Genomic DNA, 22,825 nt, shown 5'->3' on the forward strand with positions numbered 1-22,825 from the left:
TATATGTATGGTTTTATTCTCACTTGACTTCCTCTTTCTGCTGTAGCTGCATGTCAACCTAACTCCTAATTCATCACTTAGATATAAACTGGCAATGTAATCTCTGCAAGTGCCCACAAACACCAGCTGGAAGTAGAGAACTGCAGACACAAATCATGGATATTATGAAGAGAAAGGATAGTGGGCACAATGGTTCCCACAAGAGAATTACTATACTAAGACAAAGATATACTACATAGCTACATTGTACGTGCAAAGCTGCATATGTAGCACATATCTAATCTACCTATCTATAACAGGTTTGTCACAACACCTTTGTTGAATTTTTATTATTTCAGTGGCACTTTACTTACCTGCTGCTTTATATTATTTTCCACTGTATTCTGCACTATTTGCAGCAGTAATTAGTAAACAAGAGGAAAGTGAGATCGCAACGACCTGTCAGTAAGGGATACAAGTGAACAATGAGTGATTCAGTGTTTCTCATATGACCATAGGGTGGCAGTGCTGACACCCTTACTATAACACACAGTATATCGATAATAACACACATGGGTTCACTGCTCCAGTCGGGAGGGAGGATTTGGGAAGGGGGTAGTGGAATGGGACACACCTCTCTGTGACATCACAAGCCAGGCATGCCAGATTCTCCTAGTATTGTGATTAGACTGTGAGCCACAGACCTGGCTGAAACTGTCAAAAGTTTTGCAACTCCTGGACTGCCGTGGAAATAAAAGAACCAACTACTCGCTCACACCACTCATTTTCATTCTAGAGATTAGAAAGGCTATTACCAGGAAGGTTTATCATTATTTCCAGACACAAATCCACGAACGATTTTATGGATTCTATATTTACATCTACTGGGATGTATAACATGGATTTAATTGTACATTGACTGGCATAGTGAAGGTTTGGATTTGTTTGAATCATTTAACTAAAAGGTGTTGGGTATACAGAACACAACAAAAAAAAAGAACATTTCTGTGGAGGAGCGTAGGATATCTTTATATCCGTGACGGCTTGAAAATGAGAATAAAGGCATTTGGACGAGACTTGGAAGAGTCTTCATTACTTCTATTATCCTTCCTCCTGATCATCATTCAACCTTGTAATACCCAAGAAGAAAAGTCTGGTAAGGAACCTTGTGATCTGTTTGTGATTTTGCAGTGTTGTACCTGTAAACATGGAGTCATTCCTCTCTGCTTTAGAAAAGGACTTGTAATTATAACTTTAATAACACTTACGTGAGCGTGTCCCTTTAATTACCTGCACTTAGTGCTGCTTTCACATGACTCGGTGTCCTGTGAAGTCTGGTCAGGGGCAAGAGGTGATCTTGTGTTCTTCAGGTGTAGCTCTATAGCTAACTTTCCTAAAGAATGATAGAAGGAGGTAACTGTACAAATGAATTGACAACACTAGTGTCGAGTAGGAGGACGTGTATTACATTTTACATATGAAAGAGATTTCCTTTAGTGCGTGAGAATTTTGCATTAAGCAATTTTACTATTACACAGCACTCTGAACCCATGCAGCTGAAAAGGATGTCAGAGAAACTTACCCTGTAGCGTGGAGATCATGTGTCCCAATCTACAGTATACACTATGCACAGTACAAACAGTGTTTAATATTTGCAAACGTACATATCATATGTTGTACTTCTATATTGTACATATAACTGTGAACGCACGTTACAGTCCAGTGATACTGATTGCAGACGCACGTGTTTTGAAGTTCGGCGTATTTAAGTGTAATAATGACGTCTAAACAGCTGTTCTGCTATTACCTGCATGTGTACAGACTGACCCAACCATCTAATTTACAGCCCTGTAGGTACATACACTCTAAAAAAGCATCGGAGTCATGGGTTTGCTTCTGTCACCGATATTGTACTTTTACCTTATTTCAAGGATGATAATGATGTCATTGCAACTAATAGATGCGTTTTACCTTTGGCTGTTGTCTTATTTCCGAGTACAGTGCTATATAGCACTCACATTATAATTTTAGTCTAATGCATATATACTGCAAGTAGCTTGCGTAACCTATGAGGTTTCTCATGACCTGGTTTTAAAAGCCACTTGCTCTCTGAGGATAGAAAGGGTTACAATGTGTTGCAAAGTACAGCTATAGTATATGTTGTGTTATTCAAGATAAATTATAGGGTAACAGACAGCTTCCCACTCGGAAGAGACTTTCTTGGTGTATGAGACTGTATTTTTTTGCATTCTAGTTTTTAATTTTAAAGCAAATAAATGTTACTATCATGTTTCAATTGCAGTTGGTTACATTGTGGCCTCTATACAATAGATGTTTTACATGTGTTTCATCTATCTTGTATATATACAAATAACATTCATGAATGGGAAATATTTAAAACTAGTTGTTGTGATCATTTTGTTCCTTTGCTAGTGACAATATTGTTGCCCTGGGATGATAGGTGCTGCTGCCCAAAAGCAGTCACAGCCACACTTGTTAAGTAGTAAATGTGGGATTCCAAATCTGTCACATGCACTGATTAACTCTTAAGTGGTATTCTATGTAGAGGTATGTCATAATACTTTACATAGCAGCGTAGAATATGCTGTGTGCTGTGTTTTCATATCTATTGTGGGAAGTGGTTAACCCACACCGTCCTACACATATTTCAGATGGGAAGATTTTTTTATATCTTACATTCACAGATATGCACGCTTGCATTAGACCACTTTTGAAAACAAATACATAATATACATAGATAAAAAAAGAATTAAAGGGCATACAACATAAAGACTTGATGAGCCAGAGCCAGAGCTAGACAATTATTTTTGGCAGGCAATGAGGAGCAACATGATTTGGAACCAAAAGAGAGCCAATCCAAAAGATAGACAATAAGAATGTATATGTTAACTATTTAATTAGATCGGCTAACCTGTTATTGGTTCTCAGTTACATAAGGATCTCTTTCTTTCTCTGTATTATTGTCTGGCACTCCTGTGAGTCTTGATCTTTGCCAGTAGTAGCTTGGCTGAATGCCAGGGTCTGAACAAGGCTGTAATACTCTACCTATGTGTGCACTAGAAGGTTGCAGAGCTTCAGCATATTCCTTCCATGACTTTGCATGTTTTAAAAGGGCCACTGGCAGGAAACACACCTCCTATTGCTAAACTCACGTTCCAGGCTTGCAAGTTCTTACCTGCTTCCCCTATATTGTCAGAGAATTGACTTATGCTTAATTTTGTGATGGCTGTGAGACAAAACAGTTTTTAAAAAATGCTAGGGGGAGAAACAGAGGGAATGTTTTTTGGGACTGCATATATATATATATATATATATATATATATATATATATATATATATATGTGTGTGTGTGCATATATTATAATCAGTGCAGTGCTGTTTTACATTATGTATATTTTCCACAATAGTGAAAATGTTCCTTATGCTTATAGTAGGTCTGCAAACTTTTTAAGTCAGGTAATTCTCTTTACCTGAGATAAAGTGAGCTCTCCAAGCACAGTACCTGTTTATAAATCATTATAAGCCGTTTATTTGTATATATGCTTGAGGACAGTATATTTTGTATACAGCTTGGAGTGTCTTTAGTAAACTTTTATTTTCTTGCTGACGCTGTTGTTTGTATTACCCTCATTTATCTTGCTCTACTACCACCTGTACTCTGTAACTGGTCTTTCCTTGGGCTAATGCACAATCCTGTGTCACTAAGTAAAACTGGCATGTATTTGCCCTGCAGGAAAAGCAAAATAGTGTTTGACTTTTTTGTACCTGTAAACAAAAACAGATCTGGGCTGGTCTGCTCAGAAGGAGACCATCATATAAAATGAGTTTAATAAGTACAGCTACTAACAGTACAGACACTTGAATGCTAATAAAATATTATAATAGGTGTATGCAGCTTACAATGAAAATAAGAAAATTAATTATGGCCCTGGCGCTCCTTAGAAACTGGCGACTGAAGACAAATGCCTCCGGGTTTGTCAGCTACGAGAAATTACATGTAGTTTATCATGCCTTGTTTTGAAGATGCGCTGTGAATTTAAGTATGTTCTATTGTTGTTATGCCTTGCAAAAGATAGAACAGGCAAATGATGCCATATTCAATCAATTTCATATAAACAGTGTTTATAATATAAACTGGATGGTCCATGGACACAGATATATAGTATACGCCTCATCCATTGTCTCTTCAGCTTTTACTATGAATATTGGGCCTGAGTCATTAAGGACATCAAGGGGGAAAAAAAAGGAGTAAATTCGATCCTGGACAAACCATGTTTCAATGCAAGGGGTGCAGAGTAATTTTTTATTTTGCACATAAATAAAATAGTGGCTTTTTTGTCATGTAGAGTGTAAATAATTGATAACTTTATTTTTACACTGAAATGTAAAGTTGAACTAGGACATGCACTACCCAAACTATAAATCTGTCCCCACATTTTAAGTTTACCTCCCCCTTCCAATGCAACATAGTTTTGCCAATGACTCAGGTCCAATGGTGCACAATCACCTTAGACATCAATTAACCCTATTCCATATTATTTACAAAATAGAGTGAATGCATGAAACGACTATGCTTTTGCTGGTTTAGGGTACCTATGTAAGTCTGGACATGTATGAAACACACATGTTGCATGCTTTAAAATAATGCATAAAACATGTGTATTTCATTTTTCTCTGAATGAAAATGACTGGGCTAGTAATCACATGTATTGTTCAGTCATTTAGTTGCTTGTCAGGTATTTGTGCTTAGCCCCCAGTGAATTCCTTGACACAATAGAGGGTAGAATTGTCTTACTCATACTTGCCTACTCTCCCGGAATTCCCGAGGGGCTCCCAAATTTCTGGTAGTCCTCTCGGACTCCTGGAATATTAGGCAAACCTCCCAGATTCACCGAAATTCACGGCATTAAATGGTTGGGACAGGGCTTAATTGCATCATTAAGCCCCACCCCCGCTATTCAATGCCGTGAATTTCGGCATTTTATAGTGGGGGCGGGGCTATGCTGACGCGACGACATCAACACGCCCCCTCTTACCCCCTATCATGTGACGGGGTGTGTTTTGAAAGTTAGCATGTATGGTTTTACTGTTGTTGTTTTCTTGTCTAAACAAAGACAACAGATTTGACCAGTGACGGGCAGCCGGCGTTCACAAATGGCCCATCTAACCTTTCTCTGCGACCCCAGCTCTTTCCTGCTTTACCTACTTGGTTCCTCTCTCTGCTTTATACCCCGCCAGCCTCAGTTATTAATAAGAAAATGTGGGGACTGAGTGGTGTTTTAAGGAAAGTGGGAGGTCTGAGATGGCGATAACAAAACAGGTATCGCGGCAGTCAAAGTGCTATTGCCAATTAGCCATCCCTAAGCAAATACAGGTAATCCCTCTCTTGTATTGGGCAAAGTGATAATGAGCCCTATCTTCATTTATAACACCCTTTTTCACAGGCAATTTCACTCTTCGCCCTTTCTAAAATATGCCTCACAATCCGTTTGTGGGTTTTTTGTTGTTGTTTTTTTAAATCAACGCTGCTAATCTATTGGATGGACTGATCTGATTGCTTTTCAATGATCTACAAGAGATATAATTAACAAGCCTAGATGTACCCTGCAGCATAGCACATTCCTTTCTGTAATATACTATGTCAAGTGAGCTGGCCCCACTACAAAGATTCTATATAAAGTACTAGAACAGCTTTCATTTTTTCATTTTGGTGGCTCTTTCCTAGGCTAAGGAATGCGATCTTTAAAAACAGATTTCATAAGAATGTGTAATATTTAGACTAGGTAAGAGCGGAGCAGTATCCCTGATGAAGACCATTAAATGTCTTAAGTGTGGAAATCACATCTTGTGGTTTCAGATCTCATTTTCATCTCTGTAAAATGCATTGTGTAATTGCCAGGTGGTACATTGTTGCATACCTGAAATGCTCCCATTAGTCTGGAGGTCGATCTACTAGTGCATTGTTCATGGGCCAAAAAAGGCGAATGCACCTCCATAAATGTGCCTAATAAAGGATTTATGCTAGTTTTTTCAGTATTAATTGATCAAAAGTAACAAATACGTCCTCCTATACATATTAATTCTATAGACATTAAAATTAAATGTCACCATCACTCCTTATGGTGTTCTGTGCAACTGCAGAAGTCTCACATCCCAAAGGCTTGTCATAGCTCCTATCAGCAGAAGCTACCATCACTTAACATAAAAATTCCAATTAGATTCTTTAAATGTGCTATAAGTTACAGACTGTTTTCTTGCTCTGCAACTCTTCATGCCTTATGGTTTTTAAATAATAATGACAAAAATTGACTTACGTGGAAAAAATGTGCAGCAACCTATAACAGCTAAACATTTTCATTAGTGTAAGCGCTCATTCACTATTTCTCTTATGTGTAATCCATTGCATTTTCCCTGATGCTGAGTTAGGAGCAAAGCAAAATAAAGGAGCAATTTTGCACCTGGACAAAACATGTTACAATGCAAGATGTGTTAATTAACTTATTTTTTGCACGCACAGAAAATACTGGCTGATTTTCTATGTAGCACAGAAATACTTGATAGCTTTGTTTGTACACTAAATTTTAAAGTTGATCTAGGACATGTCCTATCCCAAATATAAATCTGTCCCCATATTTTATAATTACCTCCCTCTCCAATGCAACACAGTGTTGCCAAGGCACAAAATTGCTAATTTTCTCTGGTTTGTTCCTAAGTCAGCATCAGACCCATAGTGCATAAGGATCAGATATGTAATAAACTTCAGTGTTCACTTTCCTATGCAATATTCTTTATTTAGACAGGTGTAAGGGGACCAAAGAGCTGACAAGGAAAAACAATTATACATTTACTCCAAAAGCATACTAGTAGGCTAATTGGCTGCTATCAAACTGACTCTAGGGCTATATTTTCTAAGCTGCAGGTTTGAAAAAGTGGGGATGCTGCCTATAGCAACCAATCAGATTCTAGCTTTCATTTATTTAGTACTTTCTACAAAATAACAGCTAGAATCTGATTGGTTGCTATATGCAACATCCCCACTTTTTCAAAAATGCAGCTTAGTAAACCTAGCCCCTAGTCTCTCTTTCTGTCTGTGTGTGTATATTAGGGAATTTAGACTGTAAGCCCCAATGGGGCAGGGACTGGTGTGAGTGAGTTCTCTGTACAGCGCTGTGGAATCAGTGGCACTATAAAAATAGCTGATGATGATGATGTACCACAATGATTGCTTCCCAAATCCTGTTGCATAGGATCACACAAGGGATAGCTATGTCCATGTGAATAAACCCTAACTTGTATTACACCGATCAAAGCTTATTGCTAATTAGTTGCTATGAGTTACTGCACATTTTCCTTCTTCAAATGATTACCGACTGCCAACAAAATTGAAAGGGAGACAAATTAACTATTAATTAAAGCTGCCTCTGTATCTTTTGTATCCAAGCTGCTCTAATTATGAAGCCAATGAATTTTTGATGAGACCGACCACCATGATACTGACTATATTTACAATGCAGGCTAAAAGTGCTTAAGTAACAAGTTCTGTACTTTAGAATGATTGCTCAAGGTTTTCTGTAAGAAGTGAAAGAGTAACTTTGTTATCTGCGACTTAGGTAAGCTCACTTGTTGTTAAGGTTATATGGAGGCAGTATTTTGCTGTGGTTCGCTAACACTGTTTACATAAGAAAGAGCTCATTTCAATGCACTGTGCATACAGTATCAGCACAATGTATATATGTATTTGTGTATACTGTTTATATCCAGTAGTCCCAACATGTATAAACGAACAGACAAATCTGAGTAACAGTACTATTCTATTCAGTGAATACAATGCAGAGAAATATGTTTTCCTAATATAACCAGTTGACTATTTTACATGACCACCCACAAAGTTAAATTATTAAGCTTGTCCTTTTCTGTTTGCATAAAAAACAGCCCATTAGACATTCTGCCATCAAGTTGTTTTATACAGTGGGATTCACCACATTATAAATCCGATAGCAAGGATAAATTTTATTTATCCTTCCATTAAACAGCACCAGTTTGTCGGTGAAGATTCAGCTGATGTTGAAATAAGTTATTTAATGATGAACATAAACCAATGAGTTTATGTTCACAGCATACTTTCAAAGCAGACACTGGTCTCACTAAGAAAATGCAGAGATCAGTAGTTCACATAGACTTGCCAGAGCTAACATCAGATATTGTTTTAAAATATATACCGGAGACCCTAATGTCTAAATATATATATATATATATATATATATATATATGTATATATGTATATATATATACGTATATATGTATATATATATACGTATATATGTGTATATATATATATACGTATATATATATATATATATATATATATATATATATATATACGTATATATATATATATATATATATATACGTATATATATATGTATATATATATATATATACGTATATATATATATATATATATATATATATACGTATATATATATGTATATATATACGTGTATATATATATACGTGTGTGTGTGTGTATATATATATATATATATATATATATATATATATATACGTGTGTATATATATATATATATATATATATATATATGTATATGTATATATATATATATATATATATATATATATATATATATAGATATATATATATATAGCTATATAGATATATAGATATACAGATATACAGATATACAGATATACAGATATACAGATATACAGATATACAGATATACAGATATACAGATATACATATAGAAATATATATATAATGCTCTTCCAGATCAATACCAACAATCCACTTAACCCTTACCTTGTTGAACCTTCGCAAACATCCTTCTCTCGTTCTCCCCTCTCTCCACCAGCCCCGCCTTTCTCTCCCTTACTTTAATGGTTTCCTCCTGTGCCTGTTTGTCCACCCTCCCTTAGGATGTGAGCTCATATGAGCAGGGCCCCTCTCCCCTCCTGTCTCCATACCTGTTCTTCTACTCCATCTTCGCTCATATGTCTGCCCGGAGTTCTGAAGTATTGGTACTTTGTGTTTATTGATCTGTACTATGTCACCCTGTATGGTCTCCTGTTTGTATTATGTACAGCGCTGTGGAAACCTTGTGGCGCCTAACAAATAAATGATAATAATAATAATAATTTTGTGTGCCAATGTACTCATGAGACTGATCATCTGGAGTGTATTGCTACAGAAACCCACAGCCAAATTAAGGGGGAGATTCAAAGGGCAGTTGACACAGGCCACTAACTCCCTTAGGGAACCCTCTCCCCACAATACTCAGTGTCCTCTACTCCTACTTTTACACACTGGTCTGTAAGGGCCTGATTCATGAAGGTGCATATTCTGAGCACAACCCACATTTAGTATTATACGCACGTATTTAGGCTTTGCATCTGTCAAAATTTATCAAGGCACGGATCTGCTTTGGAAATTAGGGCAGGGTTTCTGTGCTCTACTACCCTGGACACAGCAGAATGCGTCCAAAACCTATGTGGATAATAAATTTGCAAAAGAACGCACAGGAAAAAAATCTTGCATTATTGCTACCTAATAATAATAAAGGCATTGATGTTAAAACAGTATATAATAAAATGTGTTTTTTGTTATTTTTTTTCCATTAAATACATTTCTTAGAATGTTGTTAATGTCTACTGAGCATAAAATACATTTTACAGTTGATTGTAATTGCAAACACATGTTAGAGCATTAAGACTGTCATCACTAATGAACGGGACTAGCCCTATAGCTGGAGCAAAAGATACAGCAGAAAAACAAGACATTTTCAGGCACTCAGAGCTTGATTCTGATGTGGGTGCGTGCATTTAAGTTTGGAACGCCACTAGTGTCAATTCGCTACGGCAAAACGCCCCATCCTGTCCCAGATATTATAGGCTATAGTAAGTGTCCTTTGCATTCGCAGGAGCACGGAACAGAACTGCGTTCACGGATGTCTCTGCCAATTCTGGGCATGTGCAAAGTGATGTTGCATACAATACGCTCAAAATTGGCAGATACGTGCCTTGTTGAATCAGGCCCAAGGTACGTACATCTTTGGCAAAGGGTATCAGTGGCGCACGCAGGAGGGGTTTCTGGTACTGTACAGCAACCGCGGCGCTGTCAAAGAAGCGTCCGCGGCAGTGCTGTATTGTAGTATAATACAGCACTGCCGCGGATGCTGTAGAATTCAGACTCACCGAAATGGAGCTGCTGCGCATGCAGCTCCCTCTCACAATATTTTTATTTTCCGGGGGGGGGCGGAAACACCCCCTTCTAAATCCTGCGTTCGCCCCTGGGTATTACCTCTGATATTCCACCCAATACTGAATATCATATTGTAGATGATGGTAAATGTTACATTTTTTATCAATTGCACTTATATTATTATACACTTTCCTTTGCATCAGGTTCTGAAACCTTTGCAGTATTCACTGTCTAACAAGATCTACTGTATTTTTTATAGATTGTTGTTCTTTCCTTTTATACTAAAACGAACACACTTTTTTTCCGTCTTTAAGATGAGCACTCACAGAAGAGAGAGAAAATAACTTGCAAAATACAAGTTACGACAACCCCTGTATTTAAAGATCACAGTTAATAATTTTCATTGTGCCAGACTCAAGTCTCCTACCATTGTGTTTTTAGAACAAAAGCGTGTTACCATGGTTACTCCACATCATAGGATTAGATGCAGGTTTGGGTCACTGTTGAAGAGCAAAGATGGTTTAATGTTCTTAATTAGGCATAGTTTTGTGCTTCCAGCTATCATCTCATTTTCTCAGTTAACCACCTCCTTGCCAATTGGACTTTACTGGTTCCTATACATTTAGACATTCTTTTAGACCTACTATAATTTTTTAAATGAGAAAAAAGGACACCCTTCTGAAGTTTACCACCCCATAAATCAGTTTATCTTCAATATCCCCATATATCCTGTTATCCTGTAGCTCTGAGCATCTCAAAGGTCCTTGTATTTTAGCCGTATCTCTAGCTCCAGCTACAGGTCTAGTCTAACTGCCAATTTTTACTGATAACTGCTGTGTATGTATGCTAGGACACGTGTTTGCAATCAGCAACTGTAAAAATGTATTTTAAGTACAGTAGACATTAATTACATCATAATAAATGTATTTCCTGTATTAAAACCACACTTTTTTTATATTTTGTTAATAATGACAATCTTATTAACATGAAACATGAATTGAATAGTTTTTCTTACATTTCCTGTGCGTTCTATTGGGAATTTATATTCCTCATATGTATTGGACATATCCTGCAGTGTCCTGTCTAGTGGAGCAGAGTGGAACAAGACCCGTATTCCTCACCACACGTATCTTCATATCTACTCCTTGTTGCACACAGACGTGCCTATGCCCGATTCACCTGCGTTTATTAAAAAACATTTTGACATCTGGTCTTGTCTACTGTAAAAGAATTGACCAGAATTAGTGACACCTCTGCTGTAACTCCACCTGATCCTACTATCAATTATCAACATCCAAATAATGGTGGAGGATTATTATAAAAAAATTTGAATGGTATAAAGACAACAGTTTTATTAACAAAGAACAACGTTGTTTGCAGAAGTAATATAAGCATGGATGTCTAAATAGACGTGTATATGTATTACTCAAACCTTCCACTTTGCTGCTGTACCATCAGTATTACACAAAGTGTTTGTAATCTGCACTTTATGTCAATGGTACCCAGCTATATTTAAAATTTTGGGGAATTGGGGCTGATTCAAAGCTCAGTGATGACCTTGCTTTTTGCTGTGAATTTCAATGGCTCTTTTTAGTGCATTGTCTGGAACACGATTCGATATACTCATGTCAGAGTGATCACAGCCAATTTTTGGACACCTGGCGGATTTACCCTTCTGAAGTTTGATTTCAATCAGCCTTTCGATAGTTTCTCTCTCATACATGTGACCAGATACTTTGTTTTTCACTGGGTTCACCATCTCGAACTGTGCTATAGGAGTGCTCTGGGTGACAGCAATCTCCTCATCTTCATCTTCCAAGGCTTAGTATGCACATGTCAATCTCAATAACTTACATAAGGGTGGGTGGAAGGGCCCTAGAACAATTCCATCTTTCACCACTTTTCTTTTCTGCCACTGCTGTGTGGCAATGTTTCCTAGATGTACTAGGAACTGCCATGTGTTTGTGTCGTTGCTCTGTCGCTTAGCATCCAGCCAGCTCGATGCAGTCCGATTGTGTATGAAAATAATATTGTGACCTGTGATGTGGTCAAAATTGACTGGAAATGACTGTAAATTAGTGTTATTGAGGTTAATAATTATGTAGGAACAAAAAAAAGCAAAATTATGGGATTTTAGCATATTTTAGCTATTTTTCTAAAAAAAAAAAAAAACATGTGAGGGCGGTTTTGCCAAAACCAAAACCAAAACACGAACTTAATCCAGATCCAGATCCAGATCCAAATCCAAAACACAAGGGTCCGTGAACATCTCTAGTGTTAAACCATACTTGCCAACTCTCCCGTAATGTCCGGGAGACTCCCGCATTTTGCGAGAGTCTCCCGGACGAGTGTGGCAATCTCCCTGATTGTAAGTGGGAAAAAATCAGTTTAAACGCCGCGATTCACCCCGCTGTAAAATGACGCGATTTGCATCATTCCGTAACGGGGGCGGGGCCAAAATGACGCGATTTCGCCGCCCCGCCCCCTGCACGCCCACCTCCCAGCCGGCATCTCCCGGAAAAAGAAAAAGAAATGTTGGCAAGTATGTGTTAAACACTAACAATAAACAAACATAAGTGTTAAAACAATAATAAAAGTGTATTTGTCATTTCCTTAAACACAAGAAAGGGTGGCAGCCGTCCACTATTTGTTTCATCAGTGACAGAAAAAATGAAGGGGCGACCAATGGTGAAGTATGAATTTAAATTGCACAGTGAAAGAGCACAAATATTAGGTGAGTAGCCTTGTACCAGACAATAATAAAGTAGGCGCTTATCTGAATGCAATTGTAGGACCTCCACATGAGATTAGATTAGTTTTCTCTGCATCATTTCACAAGAAGGGAAGTATAATTACCATGAAAGTCCAGAGAGATATACGCATACCAGAGTGTGTAACAGTTTACAATAACTTTAGCAAAAAGGATATATCACACACGTACATGAAAATATAAAAAAAACAAGTTTATCTGGACCAAACTCAGTTCTTGGATTAAATAAATGAATATTTTGCACATAAGTTTTGCACATGAATATTTTGCAGATAATACTGGCTATTTTTTCATGTAGCACACAAATACTCGATAGCTTTATTTTTGCATTGAAATTTAAAGTTGCTCCAGAACATGCCCTACCCCAACTATAAATCTCACATTTTAAAGTTACCTCCCCCCTGCAATGCAACATGGTTTTGCCAAGGTGCAAAGTTACTCACTGTTTTTTTTACTTTACTTTTCTTAATGAATCAGGTCGATATGGATAGAAACATGTACTCACTACAGATTATTAACATCACCCACAGGCAGTACTATTATCTACTCAGTAATTACCTATTCAGGCTATTACTATTACCTATTCAGCCTGGGGCGGTGCTGCTTCCGAGGAGGTAGAGGGGATTGTGCCACCGAGGGGCTGTTCATTATATCCACGACCGTGGATCTTTTCTGTTCCAGTTGTGAGCTGTAATCCTATTTGCCCTGCATAACACAACTACAGCCTGTCATTTGCACTTCAAATCTTACATTGCCTCTCAACATGCATAAAGTTTGCAAAGAAGATGTAGCAGTTGTTAGGAAACTACAGTAACTGATAATACTCATCAGAGCCACATACATCATAAGATATGCACAATTATAAACCATCCTGTCTATCATCTATCACCCTAATTAATTTGTTAAGCTGTGGTTTTAGCAAATAAATCTAGTTAAGTCATTGATGGACAGAGGGGGAGGGCACAATTTGCTACAATCAACTACTCATAGTTGCCAACTTGGGAGATCTACCAGAGGGAGAGAATCTTGGGGAGTCTACTGGACATTCCAGAAGAGAAGGCAACTATGAAACTACTTTATTTTACAAAACAGACTAATAGTTCACAAAACATGTAAACATGCTTGGTGAAATTTAAATAGTATTATGGTAATATGTGTTTAGCTTGTTTTTTTTCCATTTTCTGTAGTAATAAAATAATAGTGTGTCTTAAAGATGCGTAATCTAAAAGGCTTATACTTTTATAAGGTGATTACTCCAAAATGTGCAATGTGTATTTTTGTGCATAGACAGTAGTTTTCAGGAATTTTAGAGTTCATGTATACAGTGCCGACAGAAGCTTTGTAGACACCCCCTCAGAAGCGCAACCCCCTATCCCTCCTTGTAACCCCACTGTTTCTTCCCTTAGCAGGCGGAGGTAACGTGGTATTTTAGATGCCCCCCTCCTATCCGCTGAGCAAATCCCTAGGATCGCCTAATGGTAACACCGGATGTTTAGCTCATGTTTCAATCCACTTTGTTCATTTAGGGCCTGATTCATTAAGGATCTTAACTTCAGAAACTTCTTATTTCAGTCTACTCGACAAAACCATGTTACAATGCAAGGGGTGCAAATTAGTATTCAGTTTTGCACATAAGTTAAATACTGCCTTTTTTTTCATGCAGTAATAAGAAGTTTCTCAAGATAAGATCCTTAATGAATCAGGCCCTTAATTTGCATCAAATGGAACAAAATTCAGCAACAGTAATATTTCAAATATGGTTCATAGGTCCCTATGAGCTCATGGGTCGGTCCATGGCTATGCAACGAAACACAGGTTAAGTGCTCAACAGAGCATAAACGTAGCTTACAGTATTTCCCATCTATGCTTCCATTCAGCGCAACAGAAGGCAGCTGTGGAGGGCAATGTCAGCTATATGTGAAGATATTCTTAATTATCCACATATTATTGGTATCAGGCTGCACTTTAGAGTAGAAAGATTTGTCACCTCTCATTAAACAATAGAAAAACAATATTTATTTGCTATATAGTTTGAATATGATATGTGTTATAAAACCAAATGTAAAGTAAAAGGTGTGTCAATTTAATCCTATGATTGCTACCTCAGTGATGCCTTAATCCTTATGCAAGAAAATGACAATCACGTGATCAAACCCATTATCTGTTTTTAGTCCGCAAGTTTGTATATAAATGTGCATTTGTATAAATAATTAAAATTGTTATCTAAATATATATGATCTGTAATATAAATGCATTATGCCCAACATACCCCCCTATTCAGGTGCCTACATGAACTTTAATGTTAGCAATGCTTCCATTTCTTCTACAAGATCCAACTTGTAGCTGCAGTGCTTGTCAGCCACCAATCAGGATGTCTCAATTTAAGAAGAAACAGCATGCTTGGGAGTGATTCTATAGATATGGAAAATGTTTTGCTTCAAGGACAGAGTTTTTAACAAAAAGACTAATTATGTTTGATGGTCACTATTATAGGCAGACTTGGGAAACACATCTTGCAAAAAATGTTTCACTTTGCCATTAATGTTATCTGTAAGATATGCATTGGAAAGTGTTATTATATGAAGGCTCTTCTCATCATTACTACACAGTATTGTATTGACAATGGTATATTGCAGCCTTGCATTGTGTCTTCATGATACAAAACAGTGTTGTTAACACTTTATATAACATTCCTTTTGCAATGTCATAGATTGTGACTTTGAATTATTAGAGGTAAAAATCAATAAAGGTGAATCTAAGGACAGGGTTCTGTGCATGTGTTTGTGAGCGGGATGACATGCAGATTTCCATCATACCCCGCCTCTCCACCGCCACTGCATAACCGTATTGTAAAGAACACACTACCTGCATGCTGAAAAGCATTACTTTATAATATTACAAATAAATTACAATAATAAACCAGCAACAGATATACATATTTAAATATAAAAAATAAATCACTAACACTGTACAAAAAACTAAACACGGTCTTACCTACACTTTTTATTTCCATGCCATTACTCTATAACCCATATAACCCTAAATGTTCCCATCTCACCAGTCCCCATCTCACCAGCCCATGGCCCCATCTCACCAGCCAATGACTCCCATCTCACCAGACCCCAATCTCATCAGCCCATGGCCCCTATCTCACCAGCCTATGGCCTCCATCTCACCAGACCCCCATCTCACCAGTCTATGGCCTCCATCTCACCAGCCTATGGCCCCCCATCTAACCAGACCCCCATCTCACCAGTCTATGCCTTCCATTTCACCAGACCCCCATCTCACCAGCCTATGGCCCCCATCTCACCAGCCTATAGCCCCCATATCACCAGACTGCCATCTCACTAGTCTATGGCCTCCATCTCACCCGTCCCCATCTCACCAGCCTATGGCCCCCATCTCACCAGCCTATGGCCCCCATCTCACCAGCCTATGGCCTCCGTCTCACCAGCCTATGGCCTCCGTCTCACCAGCCTATGGCCTCCGTCTCACCAGTCTATGGCCCCCATCTCACCAGCCTAAGGCCCCCATCTCACCAGTCCCCCATTTCACAAGCCTATGGCCCCCATCTCACCAGCCTATGGCCCCCATCTCACCAGCCTATGGCCTCCGTCTCACCAGCCTATGGCCCCATCTCCCCAGTCCCCATATCACCAGCCTATGGCCCCCATCTCACCAGCCTAAAGCCCCCATCTCACCAGTCCCCCATTTCACAAGCCTATGGCCCCCATCTCACCAGCCTATGGCCGTCATCTCACAAGTCCCCCATCTCACCAGCCTATGGCCCCCATCTCACCAGTTCTCATCTCACCAGCCTATGGCCCCAATCTCACCAGTCCCCCATGTCACCGGCCTATGGCCCCTAGCTCACCAGCCTATGGCCCCCATCTCACCAGTCCCTCATCTCACCAGCCTATGCCCTCCATCTCACCAGTCCCCCATGTCACCGGCCTATGGCCCTAATCTCACCAGTCTATGGCCCCCATCTCACCAGTCCCCATCTCACCAGTCCCCATCTCACCAATATATGTGCAAGTAGATTTGTTTTTCAACTTATCAACTTTTAGTATCCAGAACTTAATAACTTTCCTGTTATACATTTTGTAGACTATCTCATCCTTAGAAATCAGCTTTGGATGCAATGCTATAAGAAATATATCTCCTGAAGCATTTCTTAAAGCCTTCTTGTCAACTCAACAAATAAAATAAATTCCCAAGTGGCACTGAGAAAGGTCTGACCAATATAGTATAATCTGTACAATGACAATTTAAAAAGATACATAAATAAAATCTGTGCTTGCAATCAAAGTTACGGTTTTGAAAAATTTAAAAAATATTTATATAAAGTGATGAATCGCTGATGATGCTACATAAAGAATGATTTATTGTTAAACAATGACTGATCAATAATAGAAAAACATAAGGACCCATAACAAACACATAACTGCACATATAAGTTCAATTCACATTATCTTACAATAAATACACACTCAGGGCTCATAATTCAGGCATACACACATCCGTATTCATCTACATGCAGATCTGAAGAGAAGTCTCTTGTTGAATATGGGTCTTGGTACACTCTGCTCTGACATATAGTACTCTGATATGTACAATACATATTTGGAATATAAAGTTCCAATAGAATGCACAGGGAAAAAAAGGATTAAATTGTTGTCACCTTTAATAATGCACAGTAATCAGTAATCAGGGTGTTATTAATGCATACTGTACATAAAATACATTTTTATAGTTGCTCTTGATTGCAAACACATGCTAGAGCATGTACACGCACCCGTCATCACTATTAGTGGGCACTTACACCTGACCTATAGCTAGTGCAAATGAGACTATAGAAAAATACGTACTTTAGGGATGCACAAATCTTGAATCAGGTGCTGCTGCATGCTCCTAAGATAGCACAATAAAATCGTAGGCTGTCATAAGTGTTCTTTTTGCTGAAGGATAAATTGCATACACTTGCGTTTTCTGGCATATAGTACGTTTCTGGCCATGCGCAGAGCAATTTAATTCAACATACGGCATGTATTTGTGTTCCTTGGTGAATCAGGGCCTCAGTATCTGAATGTCCTAAAAAGACAATTTGCAATTTGTTTTAGGTGTGCTAAACCAAATTGAATCTGTGGTAATTAAAAAAAAAAAATTCTGCCAGGAAGCAAATGGTTTTAAGACAATAAATTTTACTTATACAATGTAAATGCTTCACAGCATATTTATACCTCCTAGATTCCAAAGTATACTACTTGAGTGTTAAGCTCCGGTGTGCTGCTCTGCTTTTAGATGAATCCGCAGCTTGTTTGGGATACAAGAAATGCTCAGAAGCACTTTAGATACCTAGGTAGGAACAGTACAAGTATATTCCCTTATTCTCTTAGCGGGACATTGATAGATTCAATTGGTTTCAATGTTCTGCTTACAGAATAAGGAAATATAGTTGTACTGATCCTATCTAGGTGTCTAAAGTGCTTCAGCGCTAATTAAATTAACAAGTGTATGGTTAACATTATACAGCGAGGTCTATTTATTATTTACAAACCCATCCCATTTAAGACGTTTGTACTATATTTATTAAGTCTGATCTTTATTCTGACTATATTATGTCTTCTAAAATGAGTCTTGAGGGTTATTTTATCATGATAATTGCTATAAAGTTTATGTGCTAATGTATATGTGCCGGATCGCAAGTGGTGGTTGATTAATTAATTGCGGTGTAAAAGTTGATTGATATAGGTATATATATATACGTGTAGACTGCCATTTATTTTATTCCTGTGATGCAGTTAGTTCTAACAAAACATGTTAGGAATTATTATTATTATTAATTTTTACTTTTACTGCCCATATCACTCTTGCTGCACCAAGAATCATTTTCACTTTTTTTGTCCTCTGTAAATAAATCAAAGAACTTTTGCTATTACTTATACTTGCCAACTTCTCGAAGTCGGCAAGTCCAATTAAAATGGACACAGAGTGACCTTAAAGAAGGAAATACAAAGTTCCAAACGAAGGTGTTTAAGACCAGGGCCCTCTTAAGAACATCTTGGGCCCCCGGGCACAACAGTGCACCGGGGCCCCTATATATACAAAAAAAATAAAAAATGATTATATATATATATATGGGCCCTGCAGCCCAGGGGGGGCCGTCGGAGGCAGCAAAAAAAGAAAAAACCTGAAAAAAAAAAAAAAGACAATACTTAACTTGCGGTCGGCTGGCGATATGGCTCCCTCCATGTTCTCCTCCTCCGTCGCGCTCCGCAATGGATGTCGGGCGGGCGTGATGACGTCACGCCCGACATGCACTGCGAGCGCCGCACGGAGGAGGAGACCATGGAGGGAGCCGGATCGCCAGCTGACCGCATGGTAAGTATTGTCTTTTTTTTTTTTTCAGGTTTTTTTTTTTTTCAGGTTTTTTTTTTTTTTTGCTGCCTCTGACGGGCCCCCCTGGGCTGCAGGGGCCCCGGGCACCTGCCCATTGTGCCCAATGGGAAAGACGGCCCTGTTTAAGACCACTCTACATGTGACTGTGACTGTGTTGATAAAATATTCATGCATTCACATAGATTCTGGAGGAGTCCACTATTGTAGTCTGGCACTAGGGACTAAGGAGGTCTATTTATTAATAAAACATGGGGTGACAATCCATTGCGGCAATGCTCTATGAAACACTGATGTAATTTACTATGCTGGGCAGCGCTGGGATGTATAAATAAAGTACATCAATAGCATTGCTTTGCTGTGAAAAGCAAAGCTATATACAGCTTAATACTTTAACTAGTGTTGCTGTCCCCATAGAGGTCTATGGGGACCCCGCATAGCTCCATTAACGGGGTTAAACCTTTCTTAAATAGCAAAAAGCAGTGAAAGGGCCTTTTGCTGGCGTTTACTTTTTTAATTAGACCCCTAAATATCCCAAACAAGCCGTGGATTCATCTAAAAGAAGGCTGCTTATCGAGCAGCACACTGAAACTAACCATCGAAGTGGCATACTTCTACTACTTCTACTACAGGAATGCAGAGGTATAATGAAGCTGTGAAGCATTCACAGTACATACGTCTATTGTGAAAGGTATTGTATCGCAGCCATTTGCTTCCTGGCAGAAATTTTGTTTTAGTTACCAGAGACTGATTTGGATTTAGCACACCTAAGACCAATTGCACGTGGACAATTTAGTACTTTCAACTATTGATTGTTTATTCTTCTATAGAGGAGATTGGTAGAATGTAACTATTTCTTATGGGATGATATGAATTTTATTCATAAATTTTAAATTTGCTCAAAAATGTATTTTTATAATTGAGCAGTTGTAGCAATAAATCATTTTTTATGTACTATCAACATCATCGATTATCACTTTATATACACTTTCTTATATCTTTAAATACTATAGCTTTTGACTGCAAGCACTGATTTTATTTATTTATCTTGTGACCTAAATACAGGCCACCATTTTGTGGGCATGAGTACTGGTTTTGCCCAAAAAAACATTCTCCTCCGCTATGTGTAGGCAACAGGAACTCTTTAAGGCAGTGTTTCCCAACCCCAGTCCTCAAGTACCCCTAACAGTGCACGTTTTCCAGGTGACCAGTGATATAATTAGGACCACTTGTGGATCTTTCAAAATGTGTCAGTCAGTAATGAATACACCTGTGCACCAGCAAAGAGATATGGAAAACATGCACTGTTGGGGGTACTTAAGGACTAGGGTTGGGAAACAATGTTTAAGGTAATACCCATACATGAATAAAATCTATTAATAGACTGTATTTTCAGATCATCCATTATTGGATATAAGACTCTTAGGGGCATATTCAATTAGCTTTTGGATTTGCGGTAACGCGCCGGAACAGCCGTGAAACGTAATACACGTTACCGCAATAACGTGGATTTTCGTTCGCAGCCCATAGGGTTGCGAACGAAAATCCGCGTTAATGCGGTACCGTAATACCCGCAAGAACGCGCACTTTTCACGGTAACGCGCGTTACCGCGAATCCGAAAGCTAATTGAATATGCCCCTTAATTACAAAGTGCCACAGTTATCAGACAACAGGCCACTAAGGGGGGCAGTACTCTTAACAAGTACACCTGGAGTCACATTGCAAACACTACACTAACGCATCAGCTGCTTTGTTAGTACGATCTACTCTGACTGTATAACATTTCCAACACTGTGTCTGTCATTTCACTTACATGCGCATCCCGAGTTACATAACCTCCATACATGTCTCCAGTCACATCTATTTTATCTCACCCATTCAACTATAAATATTGTGCACCATATTGCTTGCTATAATCTTGTATGTTGCATGGAAAACATTGTACTTGTTAAGGCATTTATTTGTTAAAGACATTAATATTAGGAAAAGTGTATTTTTTGGAGTGAATTTTAAAGTATCCTAGTCATCCTGACAAATGTAATGCTTGATCCAATCAATTTTCATAAGATTTTTAATTTGTTTTAGCTAATTTCACTGCCAATTCACAACGAGTATAGCCAATGTAGCAATGTTTCCAGAGATAAATATAATGGCTAGTGTGACAAATTAGATTTGTATACCAGGTACTGAAAACTGACTTCTTTGTAGATATATCTGTAATTAACTGTAAGATTTAAAAGGGCCTGACACCTCTTCTATGTGTTCAGTATTTTAAGATCCTCTTTCCAACTTGTTCAATTATAATGATCCCTTCTCTGAGCCACTAGCATTCTTTACCTGTCTTTACCTGTGTTCCCCACCCCCATATATGGACAAAAAAATATCCAAAATGCTTAATGCAAACCACTTATGGGCAGAAAACTAAATATCCAACGTGAAGTGATTATAATGCATTTCTATTATTCATTAGATACACACACCTTCAAAACCCCCAGTGTAAAATACAAAACAGAACAAGACGAGTGATAATGTGATGTCAGTCAGTATTTTATACAATCAAATGCAGAGACAAAAACTGAACTATACCAAGCAGCAAATAAAGAACAATCACATAAACGATATATAGCATGTTGACCATATAATACAATAAGCAGTTGTAAACTTAAATGCATCATTAAATTTATATTGGTTTCACCACAGATTCTGCGGTATTTGGTAATGTACTTCTAGGCTTTTTGAGCCTAACCTGCAATCCCATTATTATATTTTGTGTTAATTACAAACTACACAAAAGGGTTCCTTGTTGAACTTGTATTAGTTTATTGCAACTGTAGCTAGTCTTTTGTAAGTGGGACCAATGTTTTAATTACCTTAATTATAAAGGAACATACCCTTTGCAGCTCTGTTGTTGACTTGGTAAACATGAACCTTTACATGTATGTTTGTTCAGTATCTGCAGGTGATGTTTGCTGAGCTTGTAAAACAGAATATCTTCTTCCCAAATTGATGTCATTTATGGAATGCAAACATAAATGGAATGAATTAGTCTTTTAACTCTTTAATTATTGCATTATGGATCATTTGTCACTAAGGTCATTTGTCACTTTGTTACTAAAGCTAGGAACACACTACAGAATTTTCCACCAACTTTTTATGCCGATCGATTTTACATGCGAACGATGGTCCGATCGCTCGGTCCATGGACTGCATACACACTAGCCTTGTTTAGGACGATAAAGGGAAGAGCGGACGTCCCTTTAGCAACTTTTTACAGCCATGTTTTCGTGAGCAATGACTGTAATTTCATACTCACTGTTGTGGATCTGTCAGAAGCTTATACACACTACACAGCGGAAACGAGATTGGAACGAAAATATTAAACGGTACGACCAACCAAATGAGGCGACAATCGTCCATTTGGGCAGACTTTCGA

The 22,825-nt window shown here is 38.1% G+C and overlaps 1 protein-coding gene across 2 annotated transcripts in view; it reads left to right on the forward strand.

The window, feature by feature from the left end:
* The first annotated feature begins 637 nt into the window (after window positions 1-637).
* Window positions 638-22,825, forward strand: part of EGFR (epidermal growth factor receptor) — a 199,332-nt gene continuing 177,144 nt past the window's right edge. For both annotated transcript variants that reach the window (XM_075212522.1, XM_075212523.1), the window contains exon 1: window positions 638-1,135. In XM_075212522.1, coding sequence (XP_075068623.1) covers window positions 1,030-1,135 — 106 coding nt within the window. In that variant the 5' untranslated portion in view covers window positions 638-1,029. The remainder of the gene's footprint in view (window positions 1,136-22,825) is intronic.

This window comes from Mixophyes fleayi, chromosome 5, assembly GCF_038048845.1.
Source record: "Mixophyes fleayi isolate aMixFle1 chromosome 5, aMixFle1.hap1, whole genome shotgun sequence".
In the NCBI taxonomy this organism is placed as follows: domain Eukaryota; kingdom Metazoa; phylum Chordata; class Amphibia; order Anura; family Limnodynastidae; genus Mixophyes; species Mixophyes fleayi.